The sequence below is a fragment of the Gadus morhua genome, chromosome 12 (genome assembly GCF_902167405.1).
Source record: "Gadus morhua chromosome 12, gadMor3.0, whole genome shotgun sequence".
Lineage (NCBI taxonomy): Eukaryota > Metazoa > Chordata > Actinopteri > Gadiformes > Gadidae > Gadus > Gadus morhua.
This window is the reverse complement of record NC_044059.1, coordinates 2186981-2212708: the sequence shown is the minus strand read 5'-3', so window position 1 is coordinate 2212708 and position 25728 is coordinate 2186981. Positions and strand designations below refer to the sequence as shown.

Sequence of the window (25728 nt, the reverse complement as noted above, 5' to 3'; positions counted from 1 at the left end):
ACCTGTCTGTCTTCCCCTCTCTGTTCCATTCTCTGTCTGCAGTGAGCAAAGTGTCCAAAGCACCCTCGGGCCATCCGTTTAGTTTGGGCTCGCTCTCTCTCCCTACCTCCTATACCTCTCTTTTTGTTGTTTTATCCTTTGTTAATTTTGTTAAATATTTACTTGTATAAGTGATGTCCTGCTGAATCGGTCCCACAAGGCAATTCATCAGTGTGTGGTTACAGTCTATAAGCGGTTGTTAATATATTGAGAGTTGTTAGCACAATGAATCGATATTTTCTACGGTCGTTTACACCGGCTGAATACAATCAAACATTTACACAGACAAAAAGTCAACACCCACACGTGTGCGTATGTTGACTTGACACACACACACAAATACACACCATGTGCACAAACACTAAAGGCCCCATTCTCTCATATAGCAATAACTAAACATGATTGAGCGAATGTCAACACTTAAACCAACACACTTTGTCACAGAAGTTCCGAGACATAACATTCGGGGACTCAATCAGCGGGATAAACAAACTAACCTCTAATTCTTTCAATGCCCATCTCTCACTCTTCTCCCGTGATGTATAAATATGGAACAAAGGAAAAAGAACAAATACTACAAAGACGCTAAAAACTAAGTGAAATATAGATTGTCAGTGATAGAGTGCAGGACTACTGCTCTGAACTGGGTGACAGAATGAGTCTTTACCCGTCTCTGTGGGTGTTATTGAATGTACAATGTAGATGCCCAAAGTAACATCTGGTAAATCCCCCTTCGTCTTTTCTCATCTCTGTCTATGTGGCGCTATAGGAGCCGCTGGTGGCTAATGACATCCTCAACCATCCCAACTTCGTCAAGAAAAACCTGTGTAACAGCTTCAGCGACCGCACCGTGCAGCGCTTCTACAAGTTCAACACCAGCATTGTGGTAAGCACAAACACACACACACACACACACACACACACACGTGCATGCATTCACACTCATGCACCTTCACACGCTTAGTCTGATAGGCACACACCTTCTTATACTATCAACAATTCAACAAATGGAACAAGCGCTCTGTACTTCTTACAGTGCTATGGCCCCACCGTGTGGCCATTTCCCATCATTACACTACATTATTTTTTCTGTATAATTGTTCCCTCTCTTTACCATGATTTCCCTGGCTCTTTTTAACTATCCTGTCTCCGATCAGGGTGACTTGACCAACTTGGTCCACGGCAGCCATTGTTCAAAGTACCGGCTGACCAGAATCCCCGGCACCAACGCCTTTGCCGGCATCGTCAACGAGACGTGTGACTCGCTGGCCTTCTGCGCCTGCAGCACGGTGGACCGGCTCTGTCTCAACTGCCACAGGTCCGTCTCAGTCATGCACGAACAGGCACAGGCACACACAGACTCTCCGACTCAGACACACACACACACACACACACACATACACACACACACACACACACACACACACACACTATCATCTATACACAGACACTAACACACTAGGTTTTCATACAGACTAAACGTCTAATTTAAATCCCATCCGACATATTTAGAGTTGGTCACTTGCATGGTTGAAGGAAACTATAGCAAAATGAATGGTGTGCATGTTGTTATAATGCATAGCCAGTGGATGCCATGCCCTTCACATTTATTTTGTGTTGTATTATCTGACTCCATCGCCAATGTTTATGTTGCGGCTCTAGGATGGAGCAGAATGAATGTGAGTGTCCATGTGAATGCCCCCTGGAGGTCAACGAGTGTACCGGCAACCTCACCTTTGCTGAAAACAGGTCCGTACAGGTCAAAGGCACTTTAACTCACAATTAGGCCCTACTCTTATCCCTTCCCCTTATCCCTACCTCTCAACCCTACCCCTACAAAATGGGATGACCTTCATTACCAAGTTACAGTACGACAGTAGTCGTTGACAGGGTTTTGATCTTTAATTATTTCTTTTTTGATCTTTGGATACAATATCGCTCTGGAATTTTACTGTATAGTTTTAATGTCTTAGGAATGCATCCCTACCCACATGGAAAAACACGGTATGATTAGACAAGAATATTATTCATGCTCACATTCTGTTAGAAACTGCAAAATTGCCCTTTATTTTGGATGAAACATTATAGAAGATCAACATAATATATAAAAGCAGAATAAACATAGAACTTGAGGTAGTATCCCATCCATGTAAAACATAAATATCATACAAACAAGAACCAGTGATGTAATGGAACTAATATTGCACATTACAAAAAGGCATCAATCTCAATTTATGTATAACTTTTTCAAAGAGGCCCAAAAAACTGTCAGTGGGTGGTTTAAAACCGGCTGCGGAGCCCCCGGCGTGAGTCCGGGAGCTCTGCTCCGGGCGTTTTGGTTGTTGTGCTTGTTATAAAGAAAATTCCTAGATAGCATTCAAACGCCATAATCATAATGTGATGGTCAGAATCATTTATTTAATGATTATAAAACATAGAAAACACGTTTGTGGCATTCGATCCTGTCGCATTTTTTCGCCCGCCATCTTTTCTAGGATTTTTCTTGATTTTCCATTTTCTCCCAAGCTATTGCGGGGGCAAGTCACAACTGTAGCGTTGCAACGGTGTCCATCGAAAATCTTAACTTCAAGGGGAAGTTAGCCCCTCCCCCTTACCCCTTACCCCTAAATAAAACGAGTTATGGGACCCCCCTATGCTGCGCAGGAACGCGCAACAGCGAGGCGTAGGGTTGAGATTAGCAGGAAACTGAGATATAGCAAACATTTCAGAATTATTTTGAGAGTTATGTATTTTATGATAGATTGATGATATATTTTATGGTTGGTAACTGGTATTTTAACAGTATTTCACTTGAGGGTGTGCTTTTACCGTTGTTATTAGCACCATAGCGATTCGGTTCGGAATGAGGCTTTTGTGCTGAGCCACACAAGCAAGCAACATCAAGCAAGCATCACTGATATTATATCACACCCTGTTGTGTAATATTGCTTGATTTTCTTTCTTTATCCAGAACAGTCTCCATCAATGTCGCCAGTTCAGTTTTTCTCCGGCTGACGGCCTATGTGCCTATCAGTCTGTCTTCACATCACTATGTCACCCATCTCCCTCATTGTCTGTCCATCTTCCAATGTTTGTCATTTCTGACAACAGATTGTCTTTCTGATGAGGACATGATCTGCGATGGCTTGAGAAGCCCGCCATTATCTTCCTTTCATAGACTGAACTTTAGTGTCAAACTCTACACCAACATGGCTGCTAATGTACTCTTTTACATTTTTTTATCAAATCAGGTCATTTCTTTATGCTGCTGTTTTGTTCTTACTCACAATTTTGTGCGTGTACATTTGTGTGTGTTTGTGTGTCTGCAGGAACCCCAGCTGTGAGCTGACACAGGAGCCCCTCAGCATGAGTGTGATCGACCCCGGTCTCCATGACAGCCTCCCCCAGTGCATTAACACCCGCTGTGGCCAGAGATACACTAGCAGGTAATGCGCACGTACGCACACACGTACGTATATATGCATGCATATATACGTACGTGCTGATCCAAAAAATCCTTCTGGATCTGTTTTGACCGTGGATTTGGTTCCCAGCGATTGTTTCGGAGTGTTGGACTGCGAGTGGTGCACGGTGGATAGCGACGGAAAGACTCACCTGGACAAGCCCTACTGCGCCCTGCAGAAGGAGTGCTTCGGGGGCATCGTCGGGGCCAAGAGTCCCTACGTGGACAGCCTGGGGCTCATGGGTGAGTGGAGGCAGTATGAGTGTGGGTGAGGTGTAACCTTGCCTCTGTGAAGATACGAGCATTGTACACGTCTTGGCGTATAGCAATGCAGAGAGGGGGCTCATGAGTAAAAGAAGCCTTTCCAAAGCTTACAAAGGATCTTTTGCATCTTTTCAGGTGAAACCCCTCAATTTGAAATGGCTTAAAAAGGGATAGGATAATGATGTGCTCCCAGTTTTTCATGGCATCAAAATGTGGCAGTATTGGCCGATGAAGAATGATGTACTACTCCAGCAGTTCCCAGCGATGAGAGACGGAGAAGCAGTTCTCTGCTCTTTATCATTTCTTCGATCCTTTTACCCTGCTCCATTCCCTCCGGGGCTGTATCTATCTGACTTATTAATATTAACATATTTCTCTCTCTCTCTCTCTCTCTCTCTCTCTCTCTCTCTCTCTCTCTCTCTCTCTCTCTCTCTCTCTCTCTCTCTCTCTCTCTCTCTCTCTCTCTCTCTCTCTCTCTCTCTCTCTCTCTCTCTCTCTCTCTCTCTCTCTCCCCCCTTCTCTCTGTGCCACTCTCAGACGAGGAGGTGAGCTCTCTGAACATGATAAAGAGTGCCCCGGTGGGGCCGGTGGCAGGCGGTATCATGGGCTGCATCATGGTGCTGGTCCTGGCCGTCTATGGCTACCGCCATCAGATCCATCGGCGGTCCCACCAGCATATGTCGCCGCTTGCCGCCCAAGGTAGGCATGGGCTCCTTGGGACCTTCACATAAATTCACACCGATGGGCCTACGCTTGGGTCAGGCACTCAAATAGAACAGTTCTTACCGTTGACATGATCAGACATGGTTTATCGAGCAATTTTAGTTTATAATTTAAACCTGCAATATGTTAAAATTTATCTGTAACTGTAGTTGCAATAAAAGCCAGCCACTAGAGGCTGCTAGTGAGATTATTTTTTGGATTTATTTCCTTTATAAACCTATGGATAATATTTACCAAAGAATGTCTTTCTGAAGTTAGAGGGAATAACGGCACACAATTTAGAAAAATTGCAAAGATGTTTAAGCAATATTTCAAATTGTTAGAACTGTATCCGAGCCACGAGCCACGTTAATACTTACACCTCCTTGGAATTGATATTTCAGTCAAGCCTCTCATTCTTTGGTTCGGACTGGAGGCATAGAGCATGGGAGTTGGGCGATAACACAAACATTTGTTCCGCAACGCTTGATGTTCACTCCAAGTCATAGATCAAACATTTATACAATTATAAACATCAAAAAAATATGACTTAAACAGTCACACAAACGAGTCCATACACATTATTCCATAGAAATATAACTACTTTGAATCCTGCAACATTTTAAATCGGTGGAGGTTTTAATTGGGGCAGTGCATGGTTAATGTGCTCTGACACTACCGACGTTGGAACCCTTTGCAGTATACAGACATGTTCTTTCTGTTGACGCGATAATAGTGTTGACTCTGACTCTTGCAAACATCCCCATTCATTAAATGCTCAATGCTGAATTGCTGTTTAATGGCCTACACAAGTGCGACAGCAAATGGAAGCCCGGAAGCAACTCGATTCCTGGGTAATGTGTCTGGGCCCCTTAATGGGATCCAGATTAGGAGAAGAGGTCTCTGAGAGATTCAATGAGATCCGCTCAAATTCTCAGCAATTCCCAAACACCTGCTTGATTTCATGGGAGGCATGTGATTATGTAGGAAATGGCTCATGCCTCTTCTTCCCCCCTCCGCACCCCAAATGTCTCCCAGAAATGTCTGTGAGAATGTCCAACCTAGACAACGAGAGAGATGAGCGCGACGAGGACAGCCATGAAGATCGAGGAATCAGTGAGTACCGCCAGCACCAAGAGGCAAAGTTTGTCCGCGTCAAACACCATGATTTTGAAGGTAGCCAAGCCTTCAGGTCTCCCTCAGAAGCCACTCAAAACAAGCGACTAGCTGGCTAGCTTTAGCAATAGGGTCTGCCATTTGGTAGACTCTTGGCATGCACCATGAGTGCACACAGGTAGCCGGGGAAGGAAGTCAGCTAGATAGACAGGTTGGCCATGCAATCATCTCATTCGAGCCAAAATAAATATTCGGACCGCTTATCACAGCCCTTTGACAGCCAGATATACAAGTCTCTTTCCATTTTTTAATCAGAGCATTTGATTTATTTATTGCTGTGAAGATGATAAAAGAATTTCTGCAAATAAAAAGATGCTTCTTAAAGAAATGGTCTACCATGGTTAGCTGTGTGTTTTGAGACCTCTCCTCCCGTTCCTCTCCCAGTCAGCAACACGCGGTTCATGGCGGCGGTCATCGAGAGACACACACACAGCCCGGAGCGCAGGCGGAGGTACTGGGGCCGCTCCGGGACGGAGAGTGACCATGGTAAGAGACACACACACACACACACACACACACACACACACACACACACACACACACACACACACACACACACACACACACACACACACACACACACACACACACACACACAAATTTAAATGCTTTTATTTGGATCCAAAATTTACAAAGAAGGGGAACAAGATCCAAACGCTTTGGGGAGAAAGATTCATAATCTAACAGGTTCATCAAGCTTACATGCCTTTACATTGCCTACATAAGTTAAAATATTGCATCGAACACTTGGATAAATAAAAACATCTTTGTCTCCAGATCTGCATACTACCTATGGGGGCTGTAACAGAGCAAAGTTTTGCCAATCTTTTGGCTTCCATCTTATGTATCCCCCTCAACTGCAGTCCTCTAACCTCTTTTTGTGGATATGACTTAAGCTTCCAAAGATTAAAGATATAATTTTGCATTGGTAACCTAGGGCATATACGATTTACCAGTGGCTGGGATTTCAGTAACTTAGAGTAGTAGCAGGTGTCCATATACAAATCGAAGCAATAGCCCACTTCAATAATGAGTGTCGTTTACGATTACAATGTCTGGAGTGTTTGCTATGTTTCTGAAATACTCATCGTCCGGTACATTGCGATTTCAATTCACTTTTAACAGAATTATCGGTCATGCCTGGCCACATGCAGTCCTTTATAATGATGACATCCATTCAGAATGTGTGCAACTGTTTCATTCTCCTGTTGATTTAGGTGGAATATGCAGTATTGGTTGTGTTTTGATGGGTACCATATTGCTAGGTTGTATTTTGTTTGACATTGCAGTCACGCTTTAACCTTAAAGATTAAGATGTCCTCTGGAGTGGAATAATGAGTTATTATTGAATGAGAAACAGAATGATCTGTGTAAGGCAGTGCTGCTAACTCGCCTTGCAATTTCAGGCTTGACCAGCGCTGCGCATTCTGCGATATTCTGCGCTGGAGAAGAGAGGCTCTTGCGTGTTTGGTCTGTAGATTCTCGTCGTTCAAGATCGCTTGAGTGGAAAAAATCGGCATTATGATGTTGTCAGTCAGGGGAGCCATCAGGGCATTGCCAGGAAATTTGTACACACACACTCACACACTCACACTCACACACTCACACACACACACACTGACCATGGTAAGACTCACACACACAATGACCCTGGTATTACACTCGCACACACTAAACATGATAACACACTCACGCACATGCATATGTGAAGGCATATAATGTCCTCACACACTTTTAAATACATTAAGCACTTTTAATTTGAGCAAGCTAAAAGTGCTATACTTTGACCATTATTTATGTTGGGTTTGTGACACACATGCACCAGAATACACACGGAACCAGACAGAAGGTCACCACGCCCATACCAGAAAGAGGAACTGGTGCGATGGAATTATAACGTTGAAACCATCAACAAAGATCTACTGTATAGTGCTGCAGTCTCTTATGGTTGTTTTTCTAAAAGCATTTAATGTTCATAATTGTATCACAGCCAAGAGAGGCTGTTGGTAGATGGTAGCTGACACTGTTAACTCCCTACGTAGGCTGAGGGTCCCCATTACTCTGTTGTATAACTGATGATGACGATGATGATCATTTGGGGAGGAGGAGATGTTGGTCAGAGTTTTGACGGGGATTGAGTGAGTAAGCGGAGGGAGAAAGAGCAGAGGGCCTGGTTCACATCAATGTTATTTGGGAAGATAGAGCAGAAAAGCATGAATTTAAAAATGTGTCCAGAATTACCCCATCGTAGTGTTCATCACTAGTAAGTAAACCCACTCTGTCTTCCCTTGCATGGAGTTATCTTCTTGCCTGTTTGAGGATGGCTTGAACAGGGAGTGTTATCATATTAAGATTGACCTGCATGACATATATATGAGAAATTGGAGAGAACTGGCGCAAGGAAAAGAATCCCATCACATGTTGCATAACCAAATGAGAGAGAGTGAGAGAGGTGTGAAAGTGAAGGGCCATAGAGGGAGAGGGTGGGGGTGTCGTTCTTTTTGGATGAAAGCAAACTTCTTCCAAGTTGCTGCTCCGCTTGCATCAGTCAATGTCCTCCCACCTCCAGCCAGCACGTATCAAACTGCCCCACCCACACACGCACGCGCATACACACGCTCACACTGACGTGTAAGTGAGTCATTCGGACACGACACACAGTGTTGAATGTATTCCTTTGGTGTGTATTTGTATGTCGGTTTGCCAAGATGTCTTTTAGCTGTTAACGAGGAACATGCTTCTCAGATCCAGCGTGATGTGGGCTTCTGAAAATTGTGTCTTTCTGTCACATGATGCCAGCATGGATTCTCCTTTGAAGACTCTTTTTTACATTGTCAAGCCAGCAGTCGGTCGCGGCTTGGCATGCCCTGCAATTTCACTGTCTTTCCTGTGTAAAAACGACAGAGTACAATCCCCCTTTTTCACAGAGCCGGCTTTCTTTGTTCATTAGAGTAGGCGGGCCTATGCACGGACAGTCGACCTCTTTAGAATAATTTGCATACTAGCAATGTTTTATTTTTTTTATTTTGCATGCAAGAATGAGTATACATCTCAGTGTAGGCTACAGAAGTGATTACAAACACCAACATATTATTTCTTTAGCTGACCACGTTTTTTATCCCGACAAAAGCCTGGTAGAGTCTTTCTCATAGATTGCACCATCTTTCCCCGTGTTCGTTAAATGAGACTGCATAACTTTCTCTCCCATGATGGTCAGCAGATCGCGGATTTCACCGTCCCTCCAGTTAGAAATACTCACGTTGATGTTGTTGCGTTGTCTCTGTTGTAGAGACGACGCAGCAACACCTCTACCCAAGTCCCTCCCCTGGAACAGCGAAGCCGTCGCTTTTACATCAAAAATTGAACCACCAATATGCGGAGGGTCAGTGTTATCGCGCAGACCATTACGGGGAAAAGGCAGGCATATTTAGCAGTGTATTTTTTTTTTTTCTCACCTCAATCCCTCATTATTTTCCCTCTGTCACTCCTCTATAGCCTTTTAGGATTTATTCGTCCTTCTCTTCCTTTCTTTTTTCCTCTCCTTTTGTCTTCCTCAGAAATTGTTAATATTTGCCGCCTTTCGCAGTTTGGTTCTTCAAGTGAGCATCAGAACCATTGCTGTTTGGAAATAAACAACGTATAGCAAGTTCCAATCTTTACACACACAGATACAGACACACACAAACACACACCTTTCCTCTTCTTTCTGCGTCATCACCATAAGTGTATAGTATAGCCACATGTATTTAAAAGACAGACCATCAGACTCACTAAACTCCCACTTTTACAATCACTACATCTTTTGGATTTGCCTCTGGAGATTTTATTCTTAATCTTCAGAAACGCTCTTTTTTTCCTGAATATAATTAATGCAGGACTTGAGGCTTAGAAGGTTATTTGCTACATGGTAATTAAGGCTGGATGGAGGATTTCATCCCTCTGCGTATTGCCGGCTTCGAGTTAGGAGTTTTTTAAGGAGAGCTGTATAGTGGTAAACAGCCTGGTAGAGATAAGACCCAAGCATTGCTTTGTTGTCCATAAAATGGAATTAAAGGCATGGTCTCCAAAGTCCAGAGCTCTTCATAGTTAATGCCTCCACATCTACTTTTAACACTCAGATTTACTGTCTCTCAAATCTTTTTTTGTTTTGGGTTAATTTTTTTTGAACAGAAAACAAACAAATAAAATAAAATATAAAATATGATTAAACGACGGAAGAGTCAGGGGACGAACCAAAGACCGTAAGGATTCATCCCAGGTATATTTTGATTTTGTGAGGCAAAAAGGCCTCCTCATTGGGATCACAACAGAGTTCTCATTAACCAGCGGCATGTTTTCATTAAGAGAAACCGAGGAGCATCTGATCATTTGTCAGCCTCCATAGACAACATGTTCTCTGCTGGTCTGGCAACGGGGAAGCAGAGGGCGGGGGATTGAGCTGGCCTAATCGAAACAACGGATTACGTTTTGGAGAACGGGATGCTTGTAATGATTCTGTTGGCAAACAGTTGTCGTTGTTCAGAAAGCCTGTCTTCCGCTTAAAGGCTTTGCCAGACGTTCTCCATAAAAGAGAATTGTTAAGGGAGACAATGGCTGGGGGTGTAACATTAATTGAAATTATGAATGAATTGAACTTCCACAGCTCAAAATTGAGGAGCCCAATGTCTGAAACACGGTAAATGTTTTGCCATTTTGCTAATGAGTGGACACATTTTCACAACTGAACCCATTTGAAAAGTTAAAGTACCAAGGTAAATGAAACCCAGGGAGCCAAGAATGTGTGGTGCAGTCTGGGCAGACATGTTTACTGACATAAATACTTAAACATTATAACATCATTGTCTCTTTTCCTCTTCAGTTGTTTCAAAAAGTGTATACACACACTGCTTTAATAGGCTAAAATGTAGTGGTCTAAGCACTTGGTGAGCAAAGTCCCCATCGAGGTGTTAATATGTGTAATCCCGACATAGTTAAATACGTTCAATGGCTGACTTAATGACCAGTTTCAGGGTGTATTTGTGCGTCTTCATGAAATCACTCCCAACTCTTTGTTTCTTTACTTTTGTGTCCAATTAGGTTACAGCACCATGAGCCCCCAGGAGGACAGCGAGAACCCGCCTGGCAACAACGATCCGCTGTCTGCCGGCGTGGACGTGGGTAACCACGACGACGACATGGACCTGGACACACCCCCGCAGACGGCGGCGCTGCTCAGCCACAAGTTCCACCCGTACCGCCACTCACACACGCACCACCACCCGCTCCACACGCACACACATCACATGCAGGCAGCCGTCACAGTGCACAGCGTGGACGCTGAGTGCTGATCCACCCCTCCTCGCTCCGAGACAAACGGCTGAAACATAATTTTTTTTTTTTGATCAAAGACTTGCGTCCGCTCGTGACTAGATAGCACACAGTGCGCACAAGGATAACGACACGTTGGATCAGAAGATGACCTGAGACAATGGGGCATACGTTGAAGCGGGAAAATTAAACCCTGCAACTTGCGGACTGTTGAGACTGTTGAGAGACACATTGATTCCAAGTTCAACTGAGCCGGGGTCATTTTGTTTCTTCTTCTTAGTGAATTTTTTCCCCCATCAGAGTTCATTAAAGATCGGGCCGGACAATGGAGTTCCACATGAGTGTCTATGGCTGGGGTTGCCTCAAATGACAGCTGGAGCTTGACATGGATAAGGTTGAAATGGTTAATGGCGGTATTACACTGGGTCATGGTGAAAGTTAAACAGGATCGAGCAAAGTTATTGGCCTGAGAAGGACCAGCGACACATGACCATAATGTTACTTACCAGTATTGATAAGATTCACATCTCTGCATTTCGCTCTGTGAGCAGTTTCAAACCACAAACCCCCTTTTAGAGGGAGATTTTTTTAATGTAACATTTCCCACCCGAGCCTGGAAAACGGCTGTCTGTTTATGGATGTACCAGTAAAGTATCTAGCTTGACTACATAACATTTGACATACAAACCTTGACAGAACAGAAAAAATATTTTTTTACTAGTATTTATTGAAGAGGTGGGTTGTGCGTGGAACCAACGAGTGGTTGCCACGGTGACCCAGGTCTTTGCTCATGGGCTGATAACCCTCCCTCAACATGCACAGACTCTTGGTCCTTGTATTCCATGTTCCAGTGGATAACCCTACGGCCCAACCAAACGGGTAATCCGCTCTACGGTCCGGACCTGGGAACTCTTTGACGACAAGAATGACGGAGTGCTGTGGGAAAGTTCTTCCAAGACTGGAACCACTCTGTCCTTTATTTTGACCTAATTACAAAGAAAATCTTAAAGTCAAAAAATGATGAGGAAGAGCCTGTCTCGGCAGAGGCCCACGTTACAAAAGCCTGTGTATTTCGGGGACACTGAATATGGATTCAAACCAGTTACATTCCAATTGGGATATAAGATGGAGACTCTGAGCTGAGGGAGAGAAAGATAGAGGTGTTGCTGTAAAGTGGCTTCACCAAGCTATAGGTTTCCTCAGTGGTTAACCACTTTAAATGTATTTTCTACCCTTTTGCGCACGTGTGTGTGTGTGCGTGCGTGCGTGCGTGTCCAGAGGATTTTTATCAAATTGTTTAAAAGGTAGCATTAGAGAATGGACTTAGTCATTTCACAATCCATTTATGTTTTTTCTTTGATATCATCTGTTCATGAGGTACACAGCATCTCAAGTCATGGCAAAGTAATATCGGGGTTTTGAAGATTCCAGAAATTCACTAGGAAATGTGAATACAGAATCAAAGATGGTTGTCACATGACCTGTATACTCTGTATTTTTCCGAAAACAATGGGGGGGGGGTCAAAAGATGCTCAGATATTTCTACCTTTTATATTGATTAGTCCGTTCGTGGTTTCTCTCTATATAAATGGATACCTTGGATATTGGTTTGCTGAATATAGTTGTATCTTCTGTTTAGGTCCATATTGGATGTAAGTAAGTACTTGGGAAATCAATTCATTCTCTTCAAGGGCACACTTGAGAGGGTTTTTCTAGTATCATATAATCATATTATTTGTTTCCAAAATGCCAACTGTAAGGTCTTCATAAACTAACATGCTACAGAGAGAGGGTATTGTGTATTTTATTTTGAGCAATGACCATGTAACAAACATGTAGTTAATTTTGTGTTTTGATGACATTTGCTTAGGGTGGGTTACTGTCACTTTGGTCAAATGCTGTTTTTTTATAAAAAAAATTGTGTACAGTCTCCTAACAGATTTGCCAACATGACATGCATGAATAATGTCACTCAAAAAATGTACTGTTGGGGGGGGGGGGGGGGGGATGCATAATAACTTCAATCACTAAACATTCACTTTGAACCCTTTCAGAGCTCTGCATGATATGATCTGGGTCAATAACTGAATCAGCCATAATGCAATGCATCATTTTGGTGTCTAATTGATCAATGGGAAGACTACACAATTTTTTCCTTTCCATCATTTTGGTGTCTAATTGAACAATGGGAAGAGTACACGATTTTGTCCTTACCATAATTCCTACATTGAAAACTAACTTATGATATATATATATATATATATATATATATATATATATATATATATATATTGTCACCCAGCCACGCTCCTTTTTTTTGTATTTGTGCCACCTCATAAAGTTTCTCATCGCTATTTTAGTGACTCATCAAAATCATTCTATCTTTAAATTGCTTTAGCAAATTAATTCTCTGTTGCAATAATTTTTTTTGGCCTGACAGTTTTGGAATTGGAAGATAATTTGTAGCAGTATTTACCAGCTGTGAATGACTATGTGCGAGTACATTGAACAATAGTAAGTGAGTGGTTGTTCTGAAGGAACTTATGTGTGTGTAGATCATCTCCCCCCTCCCCTTTGTACCATAGAGTTCTCAAAGGAAATGTATTGCAATGTGAATGTGATTAAAAATGAACAAATCCACTGTACTCTTAATATCCTCTGCTGTTATTTTTTTTAAGTTAAACTTAAAATGCTGTAGGTACGATTTAAGGGCTATAATCTGAATGTAATTTGTGACAAATGCCATAGCCTTCCGTTAGCTAATGGTGAGTGATATGCTCAGTGAAATATCTGTTCTGGTCTAGTGTGCCTGCCTCTGTATGAGACACTTTGAATTTTGACCTGACTCCAGGACAGCTCTTCCCTGATTGGTTCGGGGATCAAACCCTCCCTTCAATCACAGGCATCTGAAATGCAATCACTCTCAAAGGCGGAGAAACAACTTATTCAGAAACCATTCAAGCATCAAAACGTCAAGCTTTTTAACAATATGATGGCTATCCCGGCGTTTGTCAACTCTTTCAACTTTTTAAACTATTACGCTTTTTCTGCTTTTTTTTTTTTACAATGTAGGCTAAGTCATTTATACTTTACCTTCTTTGAAACTTCAACTACTTCAGACATCATAACGTGGTCAATTTTCAACGTTAACCTAAAACAGTTTCTGGTTTGACGTCTGAAGTCTTCTTACTGTATTCATCTTCAAGCCAAACATCCACCACTCCATGACCCAGCTCTGAAAGTCATTACGGATCTGCTTTGTTCTTGAATATCTTTACCAGCCAGATCACTAAATAGGCCTAACTCTGAGCCCGTCCAACAGCCTCATAACATTTGTTGTAATGGTCATGTGCATGTCCAAGAAGAGGAACCCAACTGCGTCCTGTTGCCTGAAGATGTCATTTGTTATTCACAAAGCTCCCTTTCACACAGATGGTGGGGTAGAGGAAACGGGACTGTCTCTCAGATGTAAGAGAAGAAGCATAGCTAGTGCATGACAAGGCACGTCGATTTGAGATCCTATATTTTGTTCAATATTTAATTATAATTATTTTTTAATCATGGCTACGCCTGTGTGAGTTGTGTGTTTGGTTGCTTTTTAATAATAAAATGAAATGTAATCGAAATAGATGAATAGCATATTTGTAACATGGAACTTCTTAGTACGACTTATTTTGTCTTGACACATTAAAAATTTAGGTTTTCAATACTTAAATTGCTTTTGTCCATTGTAAATGAGGAACTATTGTGTCATTGTAATTATTTAAATTATAAGTAGCATTAAAGTTCCAGTTTGGGGGGGGGGGAGGGAGGGAGAGATTCTCCCCGTGACGTGTCTCTTCCCACTCTCATCTTCTCACTACAACAGTTTTTATGATCTCCTGTCATTGAGTCTGTAGTACAATACATGGTCACACTTGGTCTGTGTTCAAGTACGGTACTCTAGCTTCCTTTTTTCTCTCTCTGTCTCGCCCATGTGTTCCCTGTCCTTCTGTGTACCAGATACTCATTCTGAATTAGAGCAGGGTGCATGGTGTCCAAAGCACCCTCGGGCCATCCGCTCAGTAGAGTGTGCACTGTCTCCCTCTCCCTCGCTCTCTGCCAACTGGTTCTGCAGACAGGGACAAGCAGTGTATTTTTGTGCGCTGCTCTGTGGTCCCAGAAACACCTGACATCCAGAGCATATAAACGTCCAGCATATATACACAGGGCTCAGATAGCTGAGCTGAAGGGGTCATCCGGTATGTAGGACACTGAATGGTGGAAAGCGGCATTGAGTTACAAAACGATCCATCCCAGAGAGTTGTGTGATTCATAATACAATTATAATTATGCTAGATACCAAATGTTTGAGTGCTTATTTAAAAACATTTTTGTTGGCTGGAGCATTGAGATGGCAATGGCAAGTTCAGAAGGGGAGATATTTCAGGGCTCTAGAAGCAGTCACGATAGTGGCCTACATCCAATTTGAAGAGATCCGATTCAATGTGATGTATGCTGTTCACACTGCTTTGAAAAAATCGAATCTGGGTCAAATATAGCCAATAAAAGATGAGACCTACTTGGCACTTTCGAAATGGCCTGACTTGTCCAATCGGGCACCAGTATTGGACTGGTTCTGCAATATAATTTATACAGAAAAACTGTCTGACGATAATCCTCATGGTAACATTGAAAAATATGCATGCTTGAAGATTTGAAAATGATTACTATACATACATATGTTTATGCATTCGTTTGTACAGGAGGTCATGAGAGGTGGGTGGTGATATTATGTTAAAAGGTCATGCATCTCTTGATCTGTTCCTCGCTACATATCATCACATATCTGTTGTTTTGCACTTTCTAATTGAATAACTTGAAGTGACGACAGGTTTAAACATTTGCTGATGCTGTAGGTGACTGTCCTTCCTACATCCCTGTGCAACACACAAAAAGGGCCCCTCACCAGAATCGCCATGTACACACCATAAAGCCAGATGTACATGTGGTTTATGCACACGGTTGAAGGATATAGGGTTTAGAGCTTCTTCTTTTCTGTTCAAACACACACACCCACACGAGTCGCAGGTACCTGATCTTCCCCTCGAGACTTCATCAGCACCGCCGTTGTTCCCTACCCCTCCTGTCTGACTCTCCTCTCAACGCCCACCCACTCTAAAGAGCCCATGAATCACAATGAAGTACCGGTAGGGCTTCCATAATCCCCTCTACCCCCATTACAGACATGATGGGGCTCTATTAGAAAGAGAGAGAGTATTTTGTATTTTTTGTATAGTTTGTACTTGTGTGTGCTGGGTGCACTGTACCAGAACCACACAGTGCCACCTGAGAATGCCAAAATAATTGTTCTCTGGTGAAAATGAGCCACTTAGTGAGGTGAATCATGCGTCTCTGGAAGCATCCTGTGTGAATGACAAGTGGTCTTTACTGTCATTCCTTTTAAAGACTTGCCTCCATCTGTCACTGGCTGCAGTTACATAATGTGTAAAAAACAACACCTCTTACAGATTTGTTTAATCGACTAACAATGGGGGTTTTAGATCAACTATGTTCTGTTTATTACATGGACTCAGTGAGCAACAATGGTCTATAAAAGCTAACAAAGCCTGTGATTACAGACAACCACCAACAGGATTTGGTTTACTTTACTGTTTTAAAAAGGTTGTTTAAACCAACCTCCACCCCCTCAACTACATTCTCTCATCCTCCACACTCTCGCCTCCATTGCCTCACCTCCATCTTTTGTATCCCCTCAACCTCCACATCCACCCTCTCACCTCTACTCCCTCACCTCCACGAGCTCACAACCATGGCCTCACCTCTATTCCCTCACCTCCACCTCCTCACCTCCACCCCCTCAACTCTACCCCCTCACCTCCAACCTCTCAACTCTACACCAACACCTTCACCCTCTCAACTCAACCCCCTCACCTCCACCTGCTCACGACCATCCCCTCACAACCACCCCCTGACCTCCACATCCACCCCCTAGACTCCGCCACCCTACCTCTGTCACCGCCAGGCGGAAGAGTCTTTTTCTGGTTGATGTCGTCCCATTAATATTTACTCTCGCTGTCTCTACTGCTCTCGCTCTTTGATCTACAGCCGCTGACAACTGTGATTGTCTGGCTTGAGCTCTGCCAAAGGAAACCACCCACACACAAACACACACACGGCAAACCAAGAAATAACGCGATAAGGAGATGATTTCACTACTTCTTCCTGGCGCCAGTAGAAGAAAAGCGCTAAATATATAATTTGAAATACATAATGGAGATATATGTGCCTACTGGCATTATTTATTGCCAATTGTGATAAGTACCTGTTCTATTTGTGACCATATGGTGTGTACATATATTGCGTGTGTGTGTATGAGAGAGAGAGAGAGAGAGAGAGAGAGAGAGAGAGAGAGGGGGGGGGGGGGGGGGGGTAGCTGTAGCTGTAGCTGTAGCTGTAGCTGCTCCGCCATTGTAGGGACTCTGCATGGGAGCTCTGTACCCCACAGGGTGGCCAAGAGGCAGGTTTCCACCCACACGGTTTTCTGGCAGCAGACAGTCATGCCGGCTACTTGGCTTGTTGGTTGGCAGAGACTACATCACTAGGACAAAAGAAGGCTTGTCAAGTGAAGGAAAAGAGGATGGGAGAGGGGGGAGATAGCGCCAATCATTGATTATATTTTTTGCAGATAGATACATACGTATCTCCAACAAACTTATTTTTCTGACCAAGACAAATATGGAGGCTAAACAGACAAAAGTTGATTTTCATGCAGTCTATTCGTTGTGTTTTTAAAGTGCTGAAAAGGTTTTTGGAACAAGAATGTAGAAAACTCCACCTTGGTGCAATTTAGCAAATTTGGTTAAACCAACTATGTTTATTATCCAACATATTTTTATTTGCCTAAAACCAATGAAGTGCAGGTAAATGGAATGTGTTTTTGTTGTGAGGCAGGTGGGTTGATGCCCGTGCTGTTTATATGTGTGTGTGTGTGTGTGTGTGTGTGTGTGTGTGTGTGTGTGTGTGTGTGTGTGTGTGTGTGTGTGTGTGTGTGTGTGTGTGTGTGTGTGTGTGTGTGTGTGTGTGTGTGTCAGTGGGCGGTGGAGAACTGCAGCGCGTCGCTCATTATTCACTTTCAGAAGATCTCAATATTCATGACGCATCGATAATAGCTCGCACCTGTTCGTTTTTCCAACGGTTGGGGTCGCCATCGTCCGAGGTGAAGCCCTACACATGCTGGAAGGGAGCGGTGTACTTGAACTGCGCTGCCTTGCTTGTTCCTCTCGGTCTACATTTTTTCTTTCACTCTCTCACATGGGCGCAATAAAACACAGACGCCCACCTATCTCGCACTACCACTCCGCTCTCTCACTTTTATCCACACAACAGTCAAAATGGCGGCAGCCTCGTCCATCCCGCCGCCGACAGTCCACTCTTCTTCAGTTCGAGAAAATTTACTTTGTTCGGAGATGGACGGCCAAGAGACCCGACAGGAGCAGGATGCAGCCGGGTCATCCGACCCCCCGGGAGTCACGCTCCGCGACCTGCCGGATCTGGAGCCGGAGGAGATCGGGAAGAGGCTGGCCAAAACTCGCCAGGAGCTGAGCAACAGGAGGAAGATCCTGATCAAAAACCTACCGCAAGACACCACCAACCAGGTAGGCCTACACCTCCACACTCCATGCTGTCCGCAGGCAGTGGGTTAATTTGGATGAAGTTGTAAAGCACCGCCTTCACGCCGACATGCTACTTCCGAGTCAATCGATATAACTACAGTAATTACTAATGACTGAAGCAAATACAAAATCCACAATGAACCCTTATTTTATTCCCCCCCTTATTCTATGTTTTTCTTCTTACGGTGTGATAACTTATAGCCTACCTTATAGACAGTCTTTAGCATAAGTGCAGCAAATATTCTGAAGGCAATCAGCAAATAGAAGTGTGCCTCGCCTAACTGCGCATGTCAGCACGCGGATAGGGTTTACTGGGCGCATCAGGTAAAGGAACAGAAGTGGAACACCTCCATCAATGCATTCCACACGTCATTGAATGTGGGCTAGGCCAGGCTACACCAGCAAAATGTAGACATAGCCTATTCCGATTTTAGGTACACTATGAAAAGTTCCTACACAAAATAATAGTAGGCTACCACTAATTTTGAATCTCTACCTTTACTTAATCATGACTATGGGGAGTGGTTTGTTCTAGGCTACACTTTGGTTTTATGGTTTTGGGTATTTTGATTTGACCCTAATTTGATTAGACCTTGCCATTATGTCTCACAATTGGATAAAAATCGATCAATAACTATGACTGATATTTCTGGAGTAACTGCTATCTCGAGAGTAGCTGTACTCCTGATCTTATGGATTCTAATTTGCTTATTGTTCCCTCTTGTAGATGTTGGCATATCTTACTACGGTATGAGTGGGTTGGTAGCAGCTATCGATATTGAAGGACGCAAGCAATTTCCCTTCAGATAAAAAGGGTAAAAGTGTGAATATATATATTTTTTGTAGTTGTCGACATCCGAAATAAAATACCACAAAGGAACTCCCTTGATATTCCTTATGTATACTATTACTTTATTGCCGTGTGCAGAAATGTTGGGGACCAGGGGCTCAAGCGAAAAAAAGGGCAGATCTGTTGCTGCTTACACACATATCCTGCATTGGTACAACATATCCTTCATTGGTATCCTGAAAAAAGACTACGCCTAAGGTAGCATTTTCAATGGCGGAAATGTAAATGACCTGGGTGAATCAGGCAAAGAATATCGGTATTTCGCACTTCACGTTAGTGGGCGTGTTGATGACGCTTTGGTCTGCATTTGCATGTCAGAGTGGCACCCTAAAATCAGCCTGTTGCCTTTTGTTTGCTTAAAGGTTAAAAAAAGACCTACCTTACTAAAAGGTAGGTCTTATCATAAAAAAGTACACTTCATACAATAAATTACAATACATGAGTTCACAGCTGCACGCATATAGAAAATTATTTTTTATTGTTATTATTTGCAACAGTTAGCTGAACATTATGGGGTCCTGGCCTACCACTTCCTCTTTTCCCATTCAAACCAAGAAATCAACTACATTTGTCCCAGTGTTCTATGTGAAATACACTCTCTTTCTTCGGTAACGCAGTCGTTCGCGCACCTTTCTTTGTCGTTTCTTCTATCTGTTCTATCTTGTCTCTAACTCATGCTCCAATCTTTCATCGATCAATGTGGATGTTGTGGATGCAACGGAATATATGATTTATCGCTGCAGCAACATTTAAGATGATCACGATGAGTTCTGCCCGTTCTGCCTGCGTGCTGTCTGCGGTCAAACCAAAACAGACCAGAATGACAGCGGCCGTACTTATCCTGCATCTTGCAAACTTATGGTGTGTTCCAGATGCCTCGTGCAAGTGCAAGTGTTGAAATCTCCACTTTTCTTGTGGCATTTTACGGAGGAACGCCCCCCTTTTGACCGTTCACCGTAGCAAAAATGGCTGCGCCCGTAAAGAGATTTATTTTCTATGTATTTGTACCACGCTGGTCATTTTAGTTTAGATTGTAAATGCTCTTATACACTTGATTACATGGGTTTTTGGATTGTCGGGGCCCTTAAAGTAGTAAACGATTATTAATGCTACTTTAACAGCACAGACAAAACCCAGTCGAAACTAGCTGGAAAAAGTGTGTAGTTCAAAACTTGACGCAACTTTTACTTCTTCGTCACCTACAGACTTGAATCATCCACGACCATTCAAAAATGCCATGTTATAAGATAAGATAAGATACAACTTTATTAATCCCCCGTAGGAGAAATTAGTTTACTGCAAAAACAGCCCAGCAGCAGTGCAAGAACACAGGATAAAATGACAATGCAATAAATACAATAAATACAAAGTGCTAATGCATAAGTAGACGCTTATAGTAAAAATAGGGACAGAAACAAGACAAACCGAAACAACATCATGATGGGTGATGCATATACACATATATACGCAATAGGGATGGGCGTGAGGAATCGATTACTCGAGTACTCCTCGTTACAAATGAACTCGAGTTTGCATATACACAGACAAGTTTTCTGAAGCAAATGTATACATTTTCTGTGTGGCACCACTGGCGCGTGCCTTGCACATAGCAAATGAAATGTATCAAATTTCTGTGCGGCGCCGCGCCGTGTGTGCACAACGCCAGAATTCAAAAAGTTAAGAGATGGCGGTTAGAGCAAAGGGCAGCGAAGTATTGAAATACTTCACAGAAATAGGAGATCATAAGGTGAAATGTCAAATATGCCAAGCGAAATTGAGCTACCAGAGTACTACAAATACTATGCGGCAACATATGCTCCTGAAACACGGGGAGTTTGGGAAAGTAGACCCGCAGCAACCAAGTGTGTCGGTTATTTTCACCGCCGCAAGACGCAGCTGTAATCCCGGCCGTGTATAGAATATCACAACACTGAGTATTTTTTTAGTTCATTTGCTGCCGGTTTATTTGCAGCTTTAAATTATTTGCAATGGTTAGGCTACTTGTTTCGTTTTTTTTTTAAAAACCGTTACAGGCCTTTGTTCGACGTGATTTAAATTGTGAGACGTATATTTATTTTTGCAAGGAAAATGTGTTTTGAACGTTTGCCAAAATAAATAATGAATAATTGGATAACTCGTGACTGTTTTGATTGCGAATAAGCATTACATTTTTGGTTGGTAATATTGCCGTTCATCATCAGGCCAATTCCTGCTGCAGATGCGTTGCATTCTAAAAATAGATTCGTTTTAAACGAGTACTCGATTGATCCTCGAGGAATTCTTTCGATCACTCGAGTTTGGAATTTACTATATGTACCCATCCCTAATACGCATACCTAAACACACACACATGCATATGCAAACACATAGACATACACAAACACATCATCAGGCACTGTTGAACAGCCTAATGGCTGCCGGCACAAAGGAGCACCTGAAGCGCTCCGTCTTGCACCTGGGGAACATGAACCTGTGGCTGAAGGTGCTCCTCATCTGCCGCAGCTCAGCATGGAGGGGATGGGAGGGGTTGCCCAGGATGGACTTGAATTTGTCCCTCATCCTCCTCTCCACCACCACCTCCAGACTGTCCAGCTCAAGTCCCACCACAGAGCTGGCTTTCCTAACAAGCTTGTTGAGTCTGTTTGACTCCCCAGCCTTGATGCCTCCTCCCCAGCACGCCCCAGCGAAGAACAGCGTGCTGGCTACCACAGACAGATAAAATGTCCTTAGCAGCCTGCCACACACGTCAAACGACCTGAGCCTTCTGAGGAAGAAGAGTCTGCTCTGACTCTTCCGGTAGAGGGCCTCTGTTTTGTCAGACCAGTCCAGTTTATTGTTGATGTGTACTCCAAGGAACTTACTACGAGTCCACCGTCTCAATCACCACATCTGACGTACTGTGGCCTGCTGAAAAGGTAGTCACCAATCCAGGCCACCATGTCGGGGTTTACCTGCATTGCTGAGAACTTCTTCTCAAGCAGGGGAGGCTGGATGGTATTGAACGCACTGGAGAAGTCGAAGAACATGACTCTCACTGAGCTCCCCGGCTTCTCCAGGTGTGAGTAAGCCCTGTGCAGCAGGTAAATGATGGCGTCGTCCACTCTGAGATGGGCCTGGTACACGAGTTTGCAGTGGGTCCAAGGAGTCACACACCTGGGGCCTGATGTGCTGTAGAACCAGTCTTTTGAAAGTCTTCATGATGTGCGAGATCAGCACCATGAAGACATTTGACTGGGGGAACCGGAGCATCGGAGGCAGGGCTTCTTCTTCAGAGGTCTATTAGCTTTCATACGGCATAGGAATGATAATGGTAATAATGGAGTTTTATTCATTATTTAGTAATTAATCATGAAATTATTAGTCATTAAGGGATGCAATCAATTGTTGTGTTTAAAACTGCCATAGTGTTTCACATGCGAGGCGTGGACAATTTTATGATTAGCCTATGATACGTTATACTTAAGGATTTCACGTTACTAAAACTCTATTGAGTTCACTCAAAATGGCATCGTCAACGAAAATCCCATGATGTATTCTGTTGGACAGTTCTGTTGTTTTGACCAATCCAATCATATCATTGCTTTGCTTAAGAAACAAAGCAAGTGTAGCTTAATTCAATCCAACAGAACCTACAGCAAACATAAACTTCCATGTTGCCCCACAAAAACACGGCGGCATAGTCCATCCCATCCCTCACTCTCCACCTCAAGCTGGTGTGTGGTGAGCGTTCTGGCGCCGATTGGCTGCCGTGCATCACCCAAATGGGTGCTACATACTGGTGGTGGTTAGTGAGGTCCCCCCCCCCCCCCCCCCCCCCCTTCACTGTAGGCGTCTTTGAGTGTCTAGAAAAGCGCTAAATAAATTCAATGAATTATTATTATTATTATTATTATCCCAAAGAAGAAAAAATCCGGAAATCGGGTTTCCGATGGAGGATTTTTTTGTTGAAAGAAAAAAAGTTTTTATCGAAAGGACATCCTCTAACATCAGATTTAAAATGTCATGATGACCTTGTTAAACAAAATGTATTTTGAAAATAAGCCTTTGGAATGGATTTATTTTGCCAGAAGCAAAAACTTGTCGTCCTTATCTGTCACTTAGCAGAATAAATGTCTTCCTTCGGTCCCTCAATTTTTTTTATTTGAAAGAATATCAGTTACACAAAACAACACTTAACACAACAGCTCAGCTGACTACACTTACGGAAAGACATTGATTCAAACAACATGCGAGCTGAGTGATGGGGGGGGGGTCGATAGCAGCGTCCACACGAATCCCCATGGCAATGATAAAATGAAGCTTTCACTGACTGGAGATTACAAAAATTAAATAGAGCTGTCAGTTAAACGCGTTATTAGCGGCGTTAACGCAAACCAAATTTAGCGGCGTTAAAAAAATTAGCGCGCGATTAACGCAAGTATTTTATTTAAAAAAAAAAAAGACTTTTTTTTTTTTTTTTTTTCTTTGGCTCAAAACAAAGAAGCAGTAGCCTGACTGCTATGTTCAAATGACATTTGTTCAAAGCAGTCGTTTAATTGCACTATAGGCTCTTTTTTTGTATCGTCCTGTTTTGATCAGTATATGCCAATGTTGTTAAAAATAAAAAATCATTTGCACAAGGCAAGCCGATGCAATTCACCATGTTGATAAGAGAATTAAAATGAGAAGAATTATGGGACAAAAAAATCAAGGTATATTTAGCATAGAAAAATAATTTGCGATTAATCGTGAGTTAACTATGACATTAATGCGATTAATCACGATTAAATATTTTAATCGCTTGACAGCTAATACACATTCATCGTGAGAAATGTTGTCAAAGCGCAATTGAATTATGAAACTTAAATCTTAAAACGGTGCATTTTCCACTGAGAATTAACAAGTTTTTGCTGTTTCCTCGGCCAGTCATACGTGAACACTGAACCAGGGAACGGTCAAATGTGTTGTTTTGTGTCATTTTGACCAATATCCTATTCCTTAGTTTAGGTCGGAGATCACGTTGTGCACCGAGGCCCAGTGTTGACATTTTGTCCCGTGAGGTCATAGGCAACCCTAGAGGGAGAACACCTTGTCCAGTTCTTCGTCATCCGTTCGGTGTGCGGAACCTCCATCCACTCCGTCTCACGTTCCCCCCCTCCCTCCCATGGAGCCTGCTTAGGGACCGGTAACAAGCACTGTATCTCACTATGTCTGTGATCCAAGTCCGACACGGCCTCCGCTTACAGCCGGGGTCATCTCATCTGGTGGGGGGGAGGAGAAGAGCAAAGGTGACAAGGCGAGGAGTAGAGAAGCAAACAGCGATGAAAGACCAGACAGACAAGGCAGTAGAGGCGTAGAGGGGGAGATGATGGAGTGAGAGGGGGAAGGAGAAGAAGAGGTGCCGTTGCAAGCCGAGAAAAGGAAGGCAAGGGAGCGAAGGGGATGACGATGACGAGAACATGTAGCTGATTGAGGATGTAAATGTATTCACGTTTGCAAGCTTTTCTAGTTTTACCTCCTAGGGCAGAAGGACATCTGCCATCCGTTCAGGTTTTCAATTATTCAGAGCAACAAAAAATATGCAAAGCCCAAATACATGTTGTGGACGTGCACGTGTGAGTGCATGAGTGTGTATGGGTGAATGTGTCAACCCATGATTATTTGCTCAGGCAGCTTTTTTTTATGACAGCAGGCAGCACTCACCGCCATGTTTGATACACACACACACACACACACACACACACACACACACACACACACACACACACACACACACACACACACACACACACACACACACACACACACACACACACACACCAAGATATATTTCACACTAGTTGTTTATGTCTTGACTAGGCTGTGTTTTCTTCCTTAGGGAAATAAAAAATGCTCGGGTACATATTTTTCTCCCTTTTCTCGTATACTTTCGAATGGACAGGGCTTGTTTCCAAGCGGTGTACAATCACCCATACACTGAAACATGCACGCACATGCATATGCACACTCGCTTTTTGTGCTCAGGTCTGCCCGTCATTGCAACTTATATAAATCCTGTTCAGTTTCTCTGTGCGATGGTGGCTCAGTTGTGTTTGTATTTCTGCCGTAGAACCTAAACTCACGCAGAAAATAAACTCGCCTGATTAAGAGGAGTTCACATTGGAGTCCCAGACCGTGTTCCATCCCGAACAAATCAAATGCCCAGTGGAATCTTTCCACATGGCTGTCACCAGAGCAGGGTAAACACAAGCGTGTGGCATGAATGATGCGCC

At 43.1% G+C, this 25728-nt stretch overlaps 2 protein-coding genes across 5 annotated transcripts in view; both read left to right on the top strand.

Annotated features, from left to right (window-relative positions):
• The window catches only part of cachd1 (cache domain containing 1), an 88722-nt gene extending 75119 nt beyond the window's left edge, over positions 1-13603 (top strand). For both annotated transcript variants that reach the window (XM_030372778.1, XM_030372777.1), the window contains exons 19-27: positions 809-925; positions 1197-1357; positions 1702-1788; positions 3369-3485; positions 3594-3745; positions 4304-4465; positions 5507-5584; positions 6029-6130; positions 10721-13603. In XM_030372778.1, coding sequence (XP_030228638.1) covers positions 809-925; positions 1197-1357; positions 1702-1788; positions 3369-3485; positions 3594-3745; positions 4304-4465; positions 5507-5584; positions 6029-6130; positions 10721-10971 — 1227 coding nt within the window. In that variant the 3' untranslated portion in view covers positions 10972-13603. The remainder of the gene's footprint in view (positions 1-808; positions 926-1196; positions 1358-1701; positions 1789-3368; positions 3486-3593; positions 3746-4303; positions 4466-5506; positions 5585-6028; positions 6131-10720) is intronic.
• Positions 13604-18033: 4430 nt separating this feature from the next.
• Positions 18034-25728, top strand: part of raver2 (ribonucleoprotein, PTB-binding 2) — a 126611-nt gene continuing 118916 nt past the window's right edge. For 2 of the 3 annotated variants that reach the window (XM_030372819.1, XM_030372821.1), the window contains exon 1: positions 18034-18609. In XM_030372819.1, the coding sequence (XP_030228679.1) occupies positions 18346-18609 (264 nt within the window). In that variant the 5' untranslated portion in view covers positions 18034-18345. The remainder of the gene's footprint in view (positions 18610-25728) is intronic. The other variant, XM_030372820.1, reaches the window with a different exon arrangement.